The sequence below is a fragment of the Sciurus carolinensis genome, chromosome 2, assembly GCF_902686445.1.
Source record: "Sciurus carolinensis chromosome 2, mSciCar1.2, whole genome shotgun sequence".
In the NCBI taxonomy this organism is placed as follows: Eukaryota; Metazoa; Chordata; class Mammalia; order Rodentia; family Sciuridae; genus Sciurus; species Sciurus carolinensis.
The window spans coordinates 168,378,654-168,400,199 of record NC_062214.1 but is presented as its reverse complement, the minus strand read 5'-3'; the positions used below and the strand labels follow the sequence as shown (position 1 = coordinate 168,400,199).

The 21,546-nt window shown below is 40.0% G+C and overlaps 1 protein-coding gene across 1 annotated transcript in view; it reads right to left on the bottom strand.

The window, feature by feature from the left end:
* Positions 1–3,124: 3,124 nt before the first annotated feature.
* Positions 3,125–21,546, bottom strand: part of Slc39a9 (solute carrier family 39 member 9) — a 47,453-nt gene continuing 29,031 nt past the window's right edge. Inside the window, 6 exon segments of the mRNA XM_047539554.1 lie at positions 3,125–7,099; positions 9,737–9,871; positions 10,822–10,907; positions 12,168–12,236; positions 20,846–20,951; positions 20,953–21,041. Of these exon segments, the coding sequence (XP_047395510.1) occupies positions 6,869–7,099; positions 9,737–9,871; positions 10,822–10,907; positions 12,168–12,236; positions 20,846–20,951; positions 20,953–21,041 (716 nt within the window). The 3' untranslated portion in view covers positions 3,125–6,868.

Here is a 21,546-nt window from a genome sequence, read left to right as displayed (position 1 = left end):
TTTGGATTCTAAAAGTATATTTTATTTGGAGTAAGGGGTGGATGTGTTGAGTCTGGCCAATAAGCCCATAAGCTATTTATTGTTACAACCTCACTCTCCCAGAACATTTGAGGCAGAGCCAGAGTGTTGGTATTTCATCTAGAACATTAGTAACTCAGGGAACCAAGTGCCAGAGCTGGGCACGAGTGTTAGCCCCATCTTTACTCAGTGACAAGACCACAGGCATGTTACTTTGGAACCCCCTTGCAGCTTCATGTATCCAAGGGGGAGCCTTCTCACTTTTAGCATATTAATTTGGGATTTATCCCCCCAAGTCCAAGAGCAAGTTCTTTTTTGGCTTCTTAAAGTACTGAGCAAAGGCAAAGGCAGAGACAGAAGACAAGAATAAAATGTGTACCTAGCCCAGGGGAAGACCTGCAATCAGGAAGTCAGGAGCTACAGAGTGAGAAGGAAACACCAGGTATGGGATGGAGGCCTCGGTGAGCAGCAGTAGAGGCCTGTGCACACGCAAGGTGGTGGGCGGGTACACTTCTGCTGCAGGTCATGACCCCTTAAATAAACCAGGGAGCAGAGGAAGGGAGTACTGGAGAGGAGGTAGCAGACTGAAGGCAGAATGGATGGCCTGCCAGAATGAGTAGGTCATTTATACAGAACTGGAACATAGATGCCCGGCAGTGGACCAAGAGGTGTCCTTGGGACCCAGCCAGCAAGTGAGGGAGACAAGCAGGATAAGGAGGGGAAGTCATTCAGCTTCCCCTTGAGGGTCAGAGGAGTTAATGAAGTGCAAGGACCTGGAAACTACTACTGCCACATCCACAAGTCATCTGCATGGTGACTCAGGCCAGCCAGGGAAGGGACACCAATTGGAGTGGAAGCAGGGATTATAAAGACCCTAGGTAGGCCTAAATATATGTAGGATTTTTAATCAGGTCTTCTAAGGAACCAACTCATCTCTATACCTGCCTCCTGCCTCCCCTTTTGGCCAGAATGACTTCTATGCAGAGCTCATGTTCTTGTGTTGCTACCAGGCCTTTGCCCGTAAACAAAGGTTCCTACCGGGAACCTTCCCCAACTTCTCCTCTAGCTTATTCTGCTCTGCCTCCAGATTCAGCTCAGGGATCACCACTCTTTGGAGGCCTCCTAGAGCCCATTCCAGGTTCCTGGCCCTGGGTGTCCTACTGGCCCCCATGGTCTTGCTTTCTTGTGCCAACCTCACTACCAGTACTTGTGATTTCCTGTTTGAAGTTCTCTAGGGAACATGAATTCTTCAAGGCTATGAACTGACTCTTGCTCCCTCCTGTAAATGCAGTTCCTCGGAGTGCTTGGTCCATAGGGTGACACTGCTGATTGAAGAGGTGAACGGAACACAGGTAGGGTTCCACCTACTTCTGGCTCTGCCCTCTGCAGAACACAGGGTCACTGCTTCCCTTGAAGAACCTGGTTGAGCTGTGCCCCAAGAGCATCCTGTACAGGCAAACAATCCAGTTTAGCTTCCTCAAATGTCCCTCCCTTGTCTGACAGCTCATGAATTTGTCAATATCTCTCCATAAAGACGGCAGAGTGAGGCACACCCTTTGCCTCTCATTCCAAGCCCTGAAGCATAAAACTGGGCAATGGCTAACACTGCAATGGGAACCAGCAGCCAAGACAGGAACGGGATCCAGGATTCCCCATCCCTAAGTCAGTCATACAACACCTTCCTAAGGTTAGTACTGGATTAGTAACTTGAACCCAGATAATTTCCTGCCTATACTGTTTCACATCCTTCTGACTCCATCATTCACTGTTAACCCCCAAGTGTGAGGCAAAACTGGAGTGACACAAAAGGTCACCGCTGGTTCTGCCAGGGACAGGCCTACAGCTCCTGGTGATGGTGAGGTATTGTAAATGAAAGGAAAAGCACCCCACGCCTACCCAGCAAGATCAATTCATTGAACACATATTTGAGAACTTACCTGCCTGGACCTTGTATTCTAGTGGGCAACAGGGACAAAGTGAAGACATGTATTATAAAACACATTAGAAGGTGATTGGTTTGCCGGACATTGTGGTGCACCCCTGTAACCCCAGCAACTCAGGAAGCTGAGGAGGGAGGACGATGAGTTCAAAGTCAGCCTCAGCAACTTAGCAAGGCCCCAAGCAATTTAGTGAGAACCTGTCTCAAAATGGGCTGGGGATGTGGCTCAGTGGTTAAGGACCCCTGGGTTCAATTCCTGGTATTAGGGGGAAAAAAAAAAGGTAAGGAGCATGGGATGGTGCAGGTTACAATTTTTACAATGTGGTCACAGGAGATTAAGCAAAGGAGATACTGGATCAAGAAGGCAAGGAGGCTGGGGAAAAGCATCCAGACACAGGGACAACATAGACAAAAGCTGCTCATTTCTTACACTATAAAAACCTCACTACAGGAAGCAGTTCTAGCTTTTAAGAATTAAAAACAACACAAAACTAAGGACTGCTGGCTGTTCTGGCTATACAAACCCTCCGTTGCCCCTGCCCCCCGCCCCCACACACTTTCACCTCAAGACAGCAGTGTGAAAGGGCATAATGCTGACTTCCTAAGATTTCAAATTCCACTGCTCAAGGCAGAGAAGGGACAGAGCGCTTCACCTGGCGACTCCTGTAGAGATGTCAGGGATCATAAACAGCATGTCTTCTTTGCTGGTTTTCCTCATGAGAAAGTTTTTAAGAAACATGGAACACTCTGGGCACAATCCTTATAACCAGCCAGCACACACATTTTGATATATAATAAAAACCCAGCACAAAATGCACCAGTAATACTTAATGAAATCTAATGACACACAGATAATACATTTCAGTGATACCTCATGTGTTCTTGCTTCTTTCCGCTGGGAGAGCTATCTTTATAAATTACATTTGCTAACAATGACAGCAAGGCAAAACAAGTATGAATGAATTTGTGCCTTTTGGAGCAGGTGGTATACTGAGTCCCTACTCACCCCCCGCCACCCCCTTGCCTAAAGAATGTGCACAGAGTAGATACATCTTTCCACTGTCCTTCATAGCTTTTCATTACCTTTTTGATGTTCAAATGTGGGCCAAGTCTGGCTGTCAAACAAACACTGCTGACAAGTAAGTAATGAGCCACTCACACAAGGTATGCACTAATAAAAATTTAATATCATAAAACAAACCAGAAAACAGCATTTTTTTAAAACCATTCACAATTAAAATGGAAAGAGACAAAATTATAAGGCAGCCATCCATGGAATGATTTCATGTGTACAAAGGATCCAGAAAAAGGGATATTTAAAATCACTGTTTAGGCCACTGAACCAGGGGAACTGCAGTGTCATCATTCCAAGAGACTCCCAGCCTGCAGAAGATGCCACCAGACAAAATCAAAGCCAATCTACCTGTGTTAAGCAACTGTATTAGGCAAAGAGTATCTAGAGAATTCCTAAGTGGTTGGCTAGTCTTTTCCCACAAGTCACAAGTCTCCTTCAGAGCTCCTGAGGTGATTCTGAGATGTCTCAGGAACAAAGAGGTTACATCACTCGTTTTAATTTCATAGCATCTCCAAGAGTGTTCTTAGGGAGACAAGGACCATTCTGTACTGAACACATTTTCTGATGCAAGGCAGGGTCCCTTGTAGGACAACTACAAAGGGCTCTCATCTTGCTTTGCAGCTGTTTGAGATGGATGTGATAATTATTCTCAGTCTCCAGAAGGGCTCAGGGACCAAGAGGCAGGAGCGTTCTGCCACAAGTGGGGGCTTGTGCTATGAACATACAGTTCCCATGTTCAGTACCTACCTACCAAGTGTCAGGGCTTTGATTTCAATGCTGGTGTGTCCTCCTAGTTCTACTGAAAAAAGAGGAAAACCAGGCAGTGACACTTAGAAGTAGGCTGGTTAAAAAAAACCCCACAAGTACACTTTCTCCTTTCTACAAGAAATGATACCTCAAAACAGCCACTCCCTTTCTTTTCTCTAATGATTCAAATACTAGAACAGGCTAACTTGGCTGTTTTGAATTGGGGAAAAAAAGGTGAAGGGCGGGGAGAGAACATACAGCCTCTGTAGACAGTACTGCTTCCAACTTCCTATGTTCCAGTGCAGAACCTCTGCTTTAAAAAAAAAAAAAAAAAGAATCTGGAAACAGCATGCACAGGAAAACTGAATCAAACCTGGCACATCACTGCTTTGGTGATATGGGAATTGAGCAAATAACTGGAGAACAAGTAAGGGGAATTAGTGTTTTTCAACCTAATCTGTCATTTCAGAGAGCACTTGGAATCTGAAGAAAGTCTATCCCTACTAAGGGACTCAATTGCATTAAGATTGACTTTGGTTACGAGGAAGGATGGACCATGCTTTTTGTCATCAATTGCATCTCTTTGGTCACCAATCATTCCATTTGTAATCATGGCAGCAGCTTAAGTATCACCAATGTTTTCAAATGTGTTAAAGCATTAAGGCATCCACATCTAAGGAGGCAGTTTTAAACAGGAGGAGAAGGGGACTGAAATGTGGTGAAGAGTAAGCACTGAGATGGCCTCTCCAGGGACCCTGCCCACCACATGAGCGAGCTCCTCCTCCAGTGAAGGAAACCTCTGCAACACTTCTTGGTTCTCTGCTGCCTGAAGATACATCTGAGCCCTATAAATTTGTATGGCTATTTTTGCCTGCTGCCCAGGAGAGAAATGAGTAGTTCCCGAGGCAACAGCTTTAGGATCTAGGAAAGCCCACAGCTTCTAAGAGCTCGTTAATATGGAGGTCCAGAGGGAAGGCAAATCTGGAAGTTTGATGGTTCAACCCTTGCCATAGTTCAAGGCCCTATCGAGCAAGATAGTCTAGCCAAATTTTTAAGCATGATGGCAAGGCACTGCTGAAAGGGTTTGGCCAGCAGAACGAATTTCGACCATTGCACACAAAATGATAGGAATTATTTCCATTCAAATCAGACACAGGAATCTATTATTTACTTGATCTCTTAAGTTTCTAGAGAAAATCACTGCAGCTATACCATGGAAGGACTAGATGACCCCCCCAAGCCTCTCCTGAGCCAGTGCTATCATATCTCACCAGGAGAGTCCCTCAGACTTTCCCTGCTGTGATTTTAACACTGTATGCAATGGCCGCCAGCCACTATACAAAACCCTATCCTACGTATGCTACTTTCTTCACTGAAGCCAGCAGAGGGCTCACAGTTTAATTCTACGGCTGCTGACCCAGTGACAAAACTAGGAAAGAAATTAAAAAAAAAAAAAGAGAGAAAGAGAAAAGAAGATCACAGGCATGCTGGCTTATGTGTTATATAAAACATTTTTACAAAATGATTAAATCCACTGCCCTGTAGAAACTAGTCTTGGTTCCATCTTAATGTTTTGAAATGGTACAGAAAATCAAAATAAATTAATAATACAGTATTATACACTCATTTGACAGACTGGTTTATGCAGATTTTGGCAAACATGGAAAATAACCTTAGTTTGTTAAACACTTTTGCCATTTCAATTGTTTAAATTATCAGATATTAGTGATTGTGTCAATTCACATGAGGAAGTGATATTTTAAGGGTTTAACAAAGCTGCATTTGACACAAAGGTAACTTCTTTGAAGGGAATTATGAAGGGAGACAATATTATCTTCATCATCACAGTTCAAGAAGTGGTTGTCCTGATGAGAATTCATTTCACACAAGTATTAACATTGCCACCAGCAGTTAGCAGCAAATTGTGGGGAGGAGGGAAAAGTCAGGAGAAAAGCATGGGAAAGATGAAGACACAGAGACATGATTTCGATAAGCTTTAAACAACAGGCAGACACTTCCCACTCATGAGACGGCTAGACTTTCTTCACGCTACAGGTGCTTATGTGAGCAGACATAACACTCTCCAGGCTGGACAAGGGCTTAGCCAGAGGGACTGCTGACCTGCTAAAAGAAATACTTAAAGAAAGAAAAAAAAAGAACAACATAGATTTTGGTAGTCTTACTTTAAAAAAGGTCACTACAAAGATGTCAACAATTATCCAAATTCACTTAAAATTTAGCATCTCTTAATTTCCAAAGATCCTTTGTGATCAGACCATTCTTGAAGGAGAGGCTATGCCTGACCCTACTAGAACTTGGCCTCTCTGTAGGAATGTGCTGGAGGCAGGTATTCTGCAAAAGAAACTTCAAAGAAATGCTACAAAATACCAGTCGTCCTTCAGAAGCTAGTCTCACCTCTGCAGCTCCACTGGATGGAATGACAGGCTGTATTTAGAGGCACGTGCAAAGGAGGTGTTTAAGTCTCTCTAAAAGTATCCTTTCAAAGGATAGCTCTTTCTAGGATAAGGTCAGCTTTCAATGTGTCTTGCCCTTACTTTCCTTACTATAATCTCAAATTAACTGCAATCACCTTTAGCATCTAAGAGAATGGGTGCTATGAGCTCCTATCAAGGCATGTGGCATAGATGCTAAAGCACCATTCGTACACGGTGAAAACCATGTGAAAAATCAAGGGGTAAAGTGGCAGAGCCTCTAACTAAGAGATTAAGCTTAATTATCGAACACTGTATTTTCATAATTACTATTTCATTATGAGTATGAAGTTCTCTGCTTTTCCTTAAAACTAAATTCCATCTTCCCTGAGAATAGGGTTAAGAGAAACATCAAAACTCAATATGCCAAGGGCCCTTTAAAAGACAACACAAGCCTATACCTAATCACAATGTGTTGCTCCTACTCTAAAAGCTTTCCCATTACTCCAGGATTGAATCTCACCTCCCTCCGGACTCTAGGAACACAGGTGGAGATGGGCAAGGCGAGACAAGAGACTGAGGAAGTGAGTAGCTGTCATGTGCCGGCTGATCTCACTGGCTGGCAAATGGCCATTGACTGAGGCTGGAACCTGAACATTAATGCTGGTGTCCTACTGACAGGATGAGCGGGATGAGGCAACCCAGAACCAAGGCTGCCACCTCCAGGCGGCTGAGGCCTCTCCCTCCAGTGGTGTCAGGCTTGTGGCTATGCCCCATTCCGCCCACCTCAGGGAGGACATGTACTGTGGCAACATAAAGAAATGTCCCAGCAGAGAAAAGCATGGCCACTCCAGTGGCATTGACCTCTGAAAGGGCTTCTTTACTGCTCTGTGAATTAAAAGAAAGAGGAAAAATTAAGTAAGATTCAGAGTCAGGAAGACGTTCCCATTGGAAAAACATTCAAAATTCACATCTGGTGCTACCTAGGTCACTGGGGACATCTTGTGAGCAGAGTAGCTCTATGTCATTTTTAAGGAGCTTCCAAATAAGGGTTTAACAAGAAGAGTGATGGAAACAATTATTTTAAAAAATGTATTACAAATTGACAATTTATAATTATAAATATTTACCGGATACAAAGTAATGTTAGGATTTATGAATACAATGTGGAATACTTAAATCAAGCAAATTATATCAATTACCTCAAATACTTATTTTTTGTAGTGAGGATACCTGAAATTTACTAGAAGTGGTAATTAAAGTACACTATTACTAGCTAAATTCACTACCATTGCTTTTCGAAACAAACTTCAAGTGCTGATTGAACAGGTTTTCGTGTATTATTCTTGAGATAGAATCAACAAGTTAATTAGATATTAAGTTTCAGACATTAATTCGTTCATTCTACTAATATTTAACAAGTATCCTTTGTGTGTCAGGCTTTAGGCTAGGTACTTGAGATATAGTGGCCATCAAGATGCAGGAATCCGGCTGGGGAGACAGCTCAGTCGGTAGAGTGCTTGCCTTGTAAGCACAAGGCCCTGGGTTCGATCCCCAGCACCGAAAAAAAAAAAAAAAAAAAAAAAAAAAAAAAAGATGTAGGAATCACCTTCACCCAGCTTAAAATGGTCTCATTTGCCAAACTTCATATAAACTTTCTATAAAAAAGGACCTATAGGTTAGGGATAATAAATTAAAGTTTTAAGAAAAGAACCTGCCACAGATGTAGCATTTAACTCCATCCCTCCAAAATTATCAGTATCTTCATACAAAAGTTCAAGGTTTATATGATCAATGAAGTAATAGTCATATTTTAAAAGGAACTATATAGCCACACAATGCATGCCTATAAACCCACCAATTCAGAAGGCTGAGGCATGAAGATCACAAGTTTAAGGTCAGTTTGGGCAACTTAGTGAGACCCAATTTCAAAAGAAAAAAGAAAAAGAACTGGGGATGTAGCTCAGTAGTAGAGTGTCCCTAAGTTCAATCCCCAGTACCAAAACAACAACAACAACAACAGCAACAACAATGATAATAAATAAAATAAAAAATGGTTAAAGGAACGAAGTATTGTTCATTGACTGAAAAAAGGTAAGGGTCTTCAGGTAAATGGGAAGAAGTTTCATAATGACTCATTTGTTAGCAATGAGATCAACAAGCCCTGTATGAACAGACTTTCAACCATTCTTTATAACCATCTCATTTTTCACGTTTCTTTTAATACAGGTTTTACTATATTAAATATAGTCAATGACCTTCAGAGAGGGCATGGAGGAAAGCAGGTTCCCTGAACAAGCCCTGGCCCAGCTGGGTTGTTAAGACTTTCTCCTACAGCTTGCCAGTTGACATTTAGGAGACACAGGGAGGGCTGTTGCTAAGAACCATAGCCCAACTAGACAGAATTACGAGGCACAAAAAGGTGCAGCCTAGAAATGAAAGAGTGCTCAGGCTCTGAGCTGGCAAATGATACAGGTCACTGCAGGTTTAATGAGAAAGGACTAGATATTCGCTATGGGGTGATAAGAGAGCTGGGAGTAGAAGATCTGAGTTTTAGCTGACCATAGCCATCTTGCTCAACCTCTGCTCTTTTAAGGGCTGCCACATGGCTTGTCACACAAGGGTATGACAGAAATTATTTCCATCCAAACCAGACACAGAAACCTACTATTTACTTGATCTCTAATTTTCTTTTTTAAATTTTTTTTTATAACTCTGTTTTGTTTATTTATCTTTTTATGTGGTGCTGAGGATTGAACCCAGTGCCTCACACGTGCTAGGCAAGCACTCTACCACTGAGCTACAACCCCAGTCCCTTGAAAGAATCACAGCAGTCACACTTAGAGACCCCCAAGCCTCTCCCAAGTCAGCTGGAGAGGTCCTCAGACTTTCCCTGCTGTGATTTTAACAATATGCAATGGCTGCCAGCCACTATACAAAACCCTATCCTGCATATGCTACTTTCTTCACTGAAGCCAGCAGAGGGCTCACAAGTTTAATTCCATGGCTGCTGACCTAGTGACAAGTCTAGGTAAGAAATAAAGAAGATCGCAGGCAAGCTGGCTTATGTATCATATAAAACATTTTTACAAATAATTAAATCCACTCCTGAAGAAACTAGTCTTGGTTCCATCTTAATGTAATGTGCCTACTTCAACATTCACTGAGGTACCTTCAACATTAGTTGTGGATGGTTGTGACTTACTGTACATCTAAAATAAAATAGGCATGGCTGGTTAAGTTATATTATTTTTAAATACTGAAGTTCTATCACATATCTGTGCAAATACTCTCAGAACTGATGAAAGAAACCTTCAAAATGAATGAATAAGGAAATGTTAAACTTATAAAGAGGACTGACTTGGAATTAAGACACTTTACATTGTACAGGTTTTTACTCCTGATTTTATCTTTAGTTTGAGAAGGTAATTATTTGAAAATTTTGATGTAAGAGACCATAAGTTTCTAGTAGATCACAAAGGAACCAGACATTTGTCTAGAAAAACTAGGAATGGTAAAACTTACCTTACTTAGGCCTAAGTATGTCACCATGGACATAACTGGTGCTGCCAGTGCAAAGACCAGCAAGTGCTTTCTGATTCGATTCCGCTCCAGACCAGCATGCATTAAGAAGGAAACCAATCCAAAAGCTGCTGGTGCCTAGAAATGAGAAATTATCCCTTATCATCATTCTAGAATTGTGGATTTGTTCTCCATCAAAAAGTACATGTCAGTTGGGCACAGTGGCACAGATCTATAATCCCAGCGACTCAGGAGGCTGAGGTAGGAAGATTGCAAGTTCAAGACCAGTTTTAGCAATTCAGCAAGGCCTTAAGTAACTTAGATTTTGTTTCAACATAAAAAATTTAAAAAAGCTGGGAATATTGCTCGTGGTAAAGCACCCCTGGGTTTCAATCCCCAATACCATAAAAAAAAAAAAAAAAAAATTTTACAGATGGGTGAGGTGGTGCAAGCCTGTAATCCCAGTCACTCAGAAGTCTGAGGCAGGAGGATTCCAAGTTCAAAACCAGCCTTGCAACTCAGCCAGACTGTCAGCAACTTAGAGAAATCCTGTCTCAAATAAAAAATAAAAAGGGTTGGGGATATAGCTCAGGGGTAAAGCCCCTGGGTTCAATCCTCAGTACAAAAATAAATAAATAAATAAATAAATAAATAGGATATTGCCATTGTCTAGGAAGTTTCTTACCAAAAGCCCAGGCAGAGTACCGAGACTGAGTTATGCCTTTTAGAAGTTAACATTCTAAGCTAAGTAAAGATTCTATAATCAAAAAAAATAAAAATATTTATGAACAAAATTCTATGAAATACAGAGATCCCTAGAGAATTTAACAGTTTGTGTATATGGTCTGGTCACAAAAACATAAAGCCCCATAAGTAAGACTTTTAAAAAATGGTAGCAAAAAGATAAATATAAATAGATTTATTCAATTCTGCAAAATGAAACTAACTCAAAAAAAATTTAGTTAGGAAACTAAAAAAATGTTTTAAGTTAGGAAACTAACTAAAAAACATTTTCCCACTCTAGCAAAACATTAAAGACCAAGAGAAATTTTAACTATGCATCTATTCAGTTTCAAACCTTGGCTTACCTTATGTAGCATTATTGCCACAAACACAATTAACTGGACACTAGTCTGTGAAGTAGAAGCTGCTGCTCCCAAAGCAACACCATCAGCTAAATTTGGAAACAATGAAACATAAAATGCCATAAACAACATCGACAACAAGGTAGAGGCTCAGTGTGTGGGCTTTAGTCAGGAAGAGCTGGATTTGACTCTGGGAAGGTTTACTTAACCTTTCTTTAGCCTTCTCATCTTTTGACTGATTGCTAATGCTTTAAGTTCTTTTTTTATGTCAGATACTTGAAATTTTTGAATTGGGAATTTTTTCAGTGATAAGAGGAAAAATATTCAACTGTAAATTGAATGTATGTTAAGGATCAGAATAAACATTGATGAAATTACTGCTTTTTTATTTTTGGAAGAAAAAAATGGGTTCAATAAAGCATGTATTTCTTAGGATTTTTACAAATTAAATGAGAGAATATATGTAGAAAGCTTAGCTTCTGGTCCACAGTATTCACTATCTGTTATTTTTGTGATTGTTAATGAGAATAGTATGAAGCTCAAAAATCCACTGCTTAATCAAATTGCAATAACGAAAATGCAAGAATTTCAAAGGAGGCATCTCTTCATCTTATAAAGACCTTTGGCTTTGACCTAGATGATTTATACGTAATGAATATATTGGCTAATAGGTGAATTTTGTTAGAAAAGCACGTCATGCCAGAAACGCCCAGATAATATAGGGTGCCACCTTTCATAAGCCTGCCTTTGTATTTGACAGAATCCTAATGCTAGGACTAGGTTTGGGTTAGGGTTCTGAAGCATGCCCAGTAGCAATGCTGTGACTTCTTCCACCTTCCACCTCTGCCTACACCGGCACTTTGGGTATACACTGTTCAGTAGGGCTATTCAGTACAATAGTTTCAAGGCTCTTTTTTAGATAAGATCCTAGGGCAGAGGTCAGCAAACTTCCGAAAGGGCCAGAGAGTAAATGTTTTAGGCTTTGCTGGTCATTTAGTCTCTTGTAGCTACTCAACCCTGTCAGTGTTGTGCAAAAATTGCCACAGAAAATACATAAACACATACGCATGGCTGTGTTCTAATATAACTTTATTAATTTGAATTATATAATTTTCATATGCCATGAAATATTCTTTTCTTTGTAATCATTAAAAAAATAGCAAAACTATTCTTATCTTGCAAAACCAACATCAGGACAGACCAGGGCACATACTTGTGCTGGAGGACTTCATTAAGTAACCCCTTCCCTGAAGACCAGCCTAAGAGCACTGAGTGCAAACAGGGTCAGTAAACACTAAGGCTTCCCCTGAGACAGGAAGGAGAGAGGTCCCGCTGCAGTCCAACCCTACCTGCAGCATGGACGACCAGACCCAGTGTGGTGGTGATTTTGGAACTGCTAGGCCTTCCTGTTTCTGGATCTGCAGTGAACATGAGAAAGACAGCATTAAGCATTGTGCGGCAGAAACTTCTCAAACACTGGGCTGTGATGGGTGAATTTTTTTTGAAAGCTCTTAAGAGTCGTAGATTATGGGCTTCACTACTGTCTTCTTTCTTCCTGTTTCAAACACCTGGAAGTTTCCCCCGACTGCCCAAACTTCCTCACACTCCTTAAACCTCCACCCTCCATGGAAAGCTCTCTATGACCTGATTGCTTCTTTCCAGACCCATCTATTTGTCATTGTTTACCTCTTCATCTTCCCCAGTCTCCTGCAACTTTATCTTCATTATAATATCTGTCACATTTGCCTTTCTCTATTTTATCACCACTACCCCAACCCCAATTTTCATCAACTCAAACCTACATATGCAACAGGCTCCCACTGTTTTCTCTTCCTTTCATTTTCCAGTCATCAAATTCAATCTCATTCATGTCAGAATCAACTTTTGAAAACATTACGTTGCATTCAATAATTAAGAACCTGCTTTTAAAAAAATTTATAGGAAGAGTGAAACTGTTTATTTTAATAGTGTTTTATTTATTGAAATGTTTATTTTATAGAGAGATTTTTAAAATAAATGTAGGAGCCAGAGGTCCAGTCTAGTGGTAGACTAGTTACTTGAATTTAATCCCTAGCACCAAAACTAGAATGTCTCTTCTCCATTTTCTCCACTTGATATGTTTCTAGTTCTTTCAGACTTTCTCAGTCACTCTCACCACAGTCGAAACTCTCAACTCCTGCAGAGGAGTTACTAGGCTTTCCACCCATGTCTCTGCCACATCCCACATGTCTGTCATTAGGTGGGTAAATATATATTAAACACTTGTTAGTCTGAAAGACTAACAATCTTACAACATTCACATATCCCATGGGCTTCTGTAGGGGCTTCTGTTGTTATTGTTGCAGTACTGGGGATTGAACCCAGAGCCTCCGATATGCTAGGTATTCTACTATTGAGCTACTCACTTACAAAATTTTTTCTTCTTTGTTGGGGGTACCAGGGCTTGAACTCAGGGTACTCCACCACTGAGTCACATCGACAGCCCTATTTTGTATTTTATTTAGAGACAGGGTCTCACTGAGTTGCTTAGCATCTCGCCATTGCTGAGGCTGGCTTTGAACTCATGATCCTCCTACCTCAGCCTCTGAAGCCACTGGGATTACAGGTGTGTACCACCGTGCCCAGTTTAAAAGAAGTTTTTGAGATAGGGTCTCACCAAGTTGCTGAGGCTGTCCTCAATTTTGTGATCCTCTTTCCCCAGCCTCCTGAGTCATAGGGATTACAGGTATGCACCACCTCATCTGGCAAAACTATCTTCACTTTTAAAACCAACTTTAGTCTTTCTCCAACTATTCCTTTGGAGTCATACACAAGGTATCAGAAAGAAAAACACCTCCAATTTGAAGAAAACAAGAATATTTCCCTTCAGAAAAATCACAGCTAAATGTGATGCTATTAAAGTGTTCCCTATCTAGCCTTAAGTTGAGTGACTTCACTACAATGGCTCAGGAAGGGCCAGACTCCCTCCATCCAAATCAACCCCATCACAGAACAACTGTTGCCAAGTAGCAAGCCAGAGGTTTGGATTGGATGCCCATAAAAGAAGACTTCGAAAGAGTTCCAACCTCTGAACTCTGTCTGTGAAAGAAAATAATATTTTTGCGGTGCTGGAGATGGAACCAAGGCCTTTCACATGTTAAGTGAGTACTCTACCACTGAGTTACATCCCTAGCCCCCCAATTTCTCTTGGGATGAGGTCTTACTGCATTGCCTAGGGTTGAACTCCTGTACTCAAGTGGTGTTCCTGCCTCTGCCTCCCAAGTGGCTGGAACTACAGGGGTGTGTCACCACGTCCAATTAAATTAAAAAAAATCTAAATATGAGTGTGACAACGAGTGCTTTGGGGCCACTACATAGCCATAGTCTGCAACACAGCCCAAGGAAAAAAAGGCAAAATATCTGTCTCTCTTCATGCTGAAGGGCACACCTCACAGTAGTCATAGCCAGGGGTAACTGCTTCTCACAGCACGCGTCCTTCTGGTCTCCTGGGTTAGGTACAACGATGCCAAGGTCCTCTCAGAGTTATTAGAACTCTCGCCCTTTCTTTAATAATTTGAAACAACGACACTGGTCTGGCTTAATTCTTCCTCTGCATCTAGGTAAGACTGTTCTTTCCCTATACAAGCTTTCTGTGTTCTACTTTAGTTTCAAAAACTATGAACACATTGAAATCAAAATATGAAATGTCTAAAACCACAGTATGATACAGTCAACAGCGTGGCTTCTGTAACAACCTACCTCACCCTTCCCAGCAGCATGCTTAGGCAGTCATTGCAAAGCTGCTCCAAGGTTACATGATCATTATCACCTAATCGTCATATTCGAAACAGCAACGTAAACTCACACCAAGATGGGCTGTCCTCTCCACGGAAGCCCGAATGTCTTCTGCAATAGAGTTTCTGTGCAAGGCAGACCCAGGCCCTGGGAGGATAGTGTGTGCTGGGGACATGGTTCCCCTGAGCAGCTGAGTGAAGTTGGGAGATTAATATTGAAAACTGCACTTTGTCGGGGCATCTTCAAGAATATGCTCCAGTTCCTCATGTTCAAACCGTCCCTTCAGGCTTGGGATAAGAGCTCGGACTCCTCAGCAGTCTCTGGACAAAGTTGGCCAAACAAGCCAACTCAAATGTATGCAACTTTATATCTGGAGCAGCAAGCTATAAACAGTGGCATTGGTCTTTCTATTTTTGAAATGACCGAAAAAGGAAGTGTAATTTAAAGTTTTCATGAAGACTCTTAAGAGTTCCTACTCATCCTCTGCATTCTTATTCTGCTGTTTTCGATGCTCCAGAAGCATATGAACTTCTGAATTTAGAATAGTCTTAGCTGCTTTGAACTCTTTGGCAAAGATCAGCTTCTATGTAGCCTGCTCAAGGATCACTGTGCCTACTGCCATCACTGCACCACATACTCTTAAGAATCTGCTGTTTTTCAAGCTGTCCGAAATGCTCTATTAGGTAGACTCTTAAGCCATTTACCAACTGCTGCCACCATATTTCTCTCTATCCAGACCAGTTAAACCAACGTCTTTAACACTCTCTAACAAAATATTCTCATTCTCCTTTCCCCGAATTTCCTCACCTCTAATTCTTGACATGTATTTAACTTGTCAATCCAAAACAGAATTCTAAGACCACCTCCTTCAAGAAAGGACAGAAGATTAATTCCAGCTCAAAGCAACAACTGTCCTCTGGCTCCAACCTAAGGTTCTGTGCAGCCCAGATCCACATGCTACTTCAGACACAGAAGACCACTTTCACTTAAATATGTCTTATACCCCCAGATTGACTGTAACTAATAAAGAATACATTTTCTACTTTTTTCTCTTTTTAACATGTCTCACAGAATGTGGCATAGTACTGGGTACCCAAGAGTTGCTTAATAAGCTCTTGTTGAAGGGTGAAAAAAAGTATTTATCTGTGGCTCATGAAGATGTTATCACTATTATAGGAAATACACAAGCAAGTAAATAATGTCTACATGAAGTAATGATGTTAAAAGATGAGAACACAAAAATGCCAAGTAAAATGACATGTAAACATTAGTCAAATAAATTTCAAGACATTTAATCCTGAGAAGACTTGCAGACAGAAGGATTTATAAAGGAAGGAGTATCTGAGTAAAGCAACAGAATAAATAAATTTTGTCATTCTCTAAAAACAGTAGAAGGGAAGCTAAAGCCATTAATCACTCTGAGACAAGAAATACTTCAATATCACCCCCAAAATGGGAAGAACAGTCATATTACTGTGTGATAAGCTTGTTTGGGCCTTTTAAAATATATAAGTAGTACCTTAAAGTACTTTATAAGTAGTACCTTAGGGACTGGGGTTGTGGCTCAGTGGTAGAGCACTTGCCTAGCATGTGTGAGGCACTGGGTTCAATTCTCAGCACCACATATAAATAAATGAATAAAATAAAGGTCCATCAACAACTAAAAATAATTTAAAAAAATAAGTAGTGCCTTAAATAAAATTTAGAGGCTTTATAATTAAACATCATTTTTAGAAGTGGGCACAGTGGTATATGCCTATAATCTCAATGACTCTGGAGGCTAAAGCAGGAGGATGTTTTAAGATCAAGGGCAGCCTGGGCAACTTAGCAAGATCCTGTTTCAAAATAATATAAAAAGGACCTGAGGATGTATCTTAAGGGTAGAACACCCTAGGTTCAATTCCCAGTATGACCAAAACAAAATGAAACAAGCCCTCTCCAAAATCCAGTTTTTATAAATCTATAGGAAAAGACTATACTTTAGCATAAGTTTAATTAGTGAATTAAATTTTACTGATATTTAATAATATATAAAACCCTGCATAGCATATGTAAAACTACCATCAGACTTTAAAGGCCAGCAAAAACAGTGACTACAGATGTAAAACAAAAGAACAAATAAAGAAAGGCATGCTACATTTAATTATTTGTATAGGATTATAGGGCACTTTTGGACCTATGCAGTTTTTTTAAAAAATTAACAAAAACACAGCAACTTTTGTTCCAAGTAGCACAGATTCATGACTATGGCTAACTTTACTTAGGTCCAGGTTAAGTCTCCCAAAGGTTTCCCACAGAGTCATTATTCAACAGACCTCTTTGCAAGGCCTTGTTTTCACCCCAACCCTTGATTTCTGTTAACACCTTTTCTTGTCACCTGGATTCCAGTCTCTGTCCAATGGCCTCAACCAGGATTACAAGGCACAGCTACTAGTTTAAAGGTGCCCTCAGACTTGGCAGACACCACATGGACAAAAATCCAGTAGAATCATTAGATCCACAGCCTCTTGAGCAGCTGGGACTAGGTTCGTGGACTTCTTAGTGTAGAGGAGTGTCCTCCGGGTGCACAGGCACTACTTCTTGCCCAGTCCTACATGGATATCAATTCACCTGGTGATGAGATACTGCCACCATGAAAACACTGGCCTTACGTTTTCTTGATGACACAGTGTCAGTCTGATGACTTTCCACTGAGGATTATGCAGGTGTCACCTATCTCTGTTTGCAACCTGACAGGTGGTGAGTTGGGGAGCTCAGCAGGGCTCTAATGGCTGCCCACGTCCTCAGTACCAGCCCTGCAGAGGCCATGTTTGCCTTACACTCGTAGGCCTACAAATTTTAAAGCAAAGAAAAATATCATAGAGACCATGTGGGCAACTATGTAACATAGCCAAGTCAGATTTCATCCAACAGAGGGCACTTTTCATTTGCTATTTGAAATAAAGCACATGAATCAAACCATTTTAAACTAAATCAACTTTTTAAGACAATATTTTTTATCTATCTATCTATCTATCTCTCTATCTTTGGATTGAGTCCAGGGGTGCTCTACCACCGAGCTATATCCCTAGGCCTAGGCCTTTTTTTTTTTTTTTTTTTTTTGAGACGGTCTCACTAAATTGCTGAGGCTGGCCTCTAACTTCCAATCCTCCTGCCTTAGCTGTCTAAGTCACTGGGATTACAGGCATGCACCATTGCATCCAGCTAATATTTTATTTTAAACATGTCTATGGCAAAAATTTTTTTTAAAATAAGGAATAGTAAGTACAAGGAGATTAAAAACCTTTCTAGACCAAGGGTGCTTTTTGTTTTATGTTTTTTGATATTGGGGATTGAAGCCAGGACCTCCTATATGCTAATAAGCATGTACTCTACCACTGAGCTACATTCCCAGCACCACTTTGATTTTTAAAAATCTTTATTTGAAAATCACTTCAAACTTTCACAAAAGTTGTAAGAATAATTAAATATATATCCATTTGCCCCTTTCCAGCTTGACCTACTTAACATTTTTCCCCACTTGCTTCATCACTTGTGTTCATGTTTGCTCATACACACAAATCTTTTCTGTACCATTTAAGGGTAAGTTGCATATATCATAATCTCCATTTCCCAGATATGTCAATGTGTATTTCATGAGAATAAGGATATTATCTTAAATAAACTCAGCAAGTTTAACATTGATATTTTTTATAATTTCTCTTGCATATTCTGTCAATTGCCCAATAATATCCTTCAGGACATTTCCCCTTTCCAGGAAGGATTCTGTCTAGAATTACATATTGCATTTATGAACACTGACATTTTAGGAAAATACATTTTTGAGAATACATTCCTCTTCTTGCACCTTTCTTGTACGTAACAGAATAACCATTCTTTCAGATTTGTCAGATGTGTTCCCTGAATCTATGTTCTTAGATAGAATACTAAAATATTAATAGAATAGTAGGTGAGGCTTCTTAGGGTACCACATCTAAAGTAGGATGTACACCTGCTATTCACTAGTAGTGTTTATTTTGGATTGTATACCACACATTGTCAGTATTATCTCATGGATACTCTGGATTTTGTTATATTCCTCTAAAGAATTTTTGTTTCAGTTTAAGTAGCTTTGGCCCAAGCTGCAAATTCTGCCTTTTGGGCAGCTGTTCAAATCACAATTTAGTTCTTTGATCTTTAGCTGAGTTGCTGGGAGCCTGCCCATGTAAGAATAGTTTAGTGGTTGGCCAGAAACTTGAACAGCTATATATACAGAATTTGGGGATGAATTTCTCTGTTCTCTCCTTCCTAGTACTCTTTTTTTCCCCCCAATGCTGTGGTTGTCCTGAATTCTGTTCTCTAGTTCTTTAGGCCAGAAAGAGTGTTCTATTAGAATTTTAGCTGCTTCACAGGATGCTCACTGCTAAAGTAATCAAAACAGCAAACTTACCCTTTTCCAATTGTTGACTCTCCTTTCCTCCAGAATGTTGCCTGCTTCAGTTTACTCATTAATGTCTTTTTAAAAAAAAAATTCTGTTGTTGTATATGGACAGAATGCCTTTATTTTATTTGTTATTTTTATGTGGTGCTGAGGATCAAACCCAGTGCCTGGCACATGCTAGGCAAGCACTCTGCCACTAAGCTACAGTCCCAGCCCCACTAATGTCTTTTTTATTTTTATTTTTTTGGTACTAGGGATTGAACCTAGGGATACTTTACCACTGAGCTACAACATAGTCCTTTTTATTTTACATTTTAAGACAGGGTTTTGCTAAATTGCTGAAGATTGTCCTTGGCCTTATGATCCTTCTTCCAAGTCATTGGGATTATAAGTATATACCACCATGCCTGGCTCCAAAGTCTTTAAGGCTATAAGTTTATGAATTTTGTCCAGAGTTTATACTTTATAGTTATCGGTAAGGAAGCTTGTCTGATAGCTTATTGAGTTATATCAAAAAGGAGAATGATGGTGACATTTTGATTATCTGGTTAAAGTATTGTTTGATTTCTTCATTTAGTTACTACTTTCCCTTTGTCACTAATAAGCAAATCAAAATTTACCTCCTAGATTTAACATTCATTGATGACTCTTGCTTGAGTCAACCTTTACAATGAGCGTTAAAAAATGATGGTTTTTCTAATTCCAGCACCTTTTTCAAATTTGCCAATTGGCATTCAGCAATCGACTACAAGTTAAGTACCCTCTCTTATCCTTTTATCTCTTAACCTATCATGTGGATGAGCTCATAGATTCCTATTCAATGATTTATACTTCATTATTGTTCTTTATTTTGGTGGTCAAATATTATCAGAATCCCTTTTTATTTAGTATAAACCATATCAAAGATGCTGACTTAGCCAAAGATGAATTCACTGATCTTAACACACAAAAAAGTTACTATGGGTGGAATTAAATTCACAAAGTCTTTACAAATTCTAGTTGTCCTTAAGAGAAGTTATCTTTCCTTGGAAAGAATGTATTTAAGTACATTCGTAAGGAAGTACTTTGTGAACCAGGATTTTCTACACTAGTAATCACCAAAACAAAATGCACAATCAACTGGAAGTTCAACTTAACATGTTGTCGTGTTAAAGACTGCCTCACCGTTTAATGTTCTTAATCAAGCTAAACAACAATAGCTATCATACTGATGTCCTAAAAACCAAAATTAAACTGCTGGACATGGTGGTGTACCAGCTACTCAGGAAGCTGAGACAGAAGGACTGCAAATTTGAGGCCAGCCTGGGCAATATAGCGAGAACTTGTATCAAAATAAAATAGAAAAAGGGCTGGGGATGGCTCAGTGGTAGAATACCCCTGGGTTCAATCCTCAGTATCACAAAAAAATTTTTAAAAATTTTAAATTTTAAATTTTAAATTAAACTTTTAACTTAGGATTTAAATGTATAATGTTGTTATTTAATGTACTGATAGAAGATACACAACACTATATTATGAATTTGTTCCAAAGTTTTGGTAACTATTTTTTCAACATAATTGATTTTTTTCTCTAGTCTTAAGTACTATGCTTTTTACACTTACAAACAATATCCTATAGGCTTTAAATTGTCTAAGGGGCCACAGCATAAAATAGGTTAAGAACCTCTGCCCTAGACTCTCAACAAATGTGACAGCTTTAAGACTAACAGGGTAATAAATCAACAAACACTTTCTAGTGCCATGCTACAACTCACTAGCTCCCCCAGTTGAATGAAATGTTCCCCAGCACCTGCAAATTTATTATAGAGTCCAGAAAGCCTTGGAGCCACTCACCGTCACTAGCATGAACATGGGAGCTGCCAATCTGGTCCACCAGCAACATGAAAACGAAGCCCAGTACGAGGGACACACCGATGTAGGCGTGCAGCTGTGTGTGGTTTGTGGCTGTGCTCATGTTCATGCACAGCTGACATTTCTGCTTTGTCTGATGCAATCACATTCTGTGTTTCACTGGCTTGGTGGTGTTTCCCTAGAGCAAAATAAACCATAATAAGGAATGTTTTTCCCTTAAAAACATTTTCATGTAGAAGCTGCCTTCTCTGGGATTTCTGTCACAGGAGAGTGGGGAGTTGAAGCTCCAAATCTTGATTCTTGTATTCCAGTGAAAGAAAATTTTAAAGTCAGACATGAAAAGCCAAGCAAGACAACTTTATAATAATGAAAGTAAAGTAAGGCTCCAAGCAAAAATCACTCTGAAGAGTGAAGGGAGAGTGGGTTCGTCTGAGAGGAGAACGACAAAGGAAATAGTGCTATTTCAAATTTATGGCTGTTTATGTTTGCCTAGAGAACTGGGATCCACCTTCTGCCCTCCTCCCCAAAGAGATGTTCAATTCCTCCTTACTTGGTTTTTAATTAAATGTCTAAATCTTTCTTTAAAAAAATGAAAGTCTGCTGAGGTGTAATTTACATACAATAAAGCATGATAAATTTCCACAAATGTAAAAATCCCCAGGAACTACTACTAAGGTGAAGAT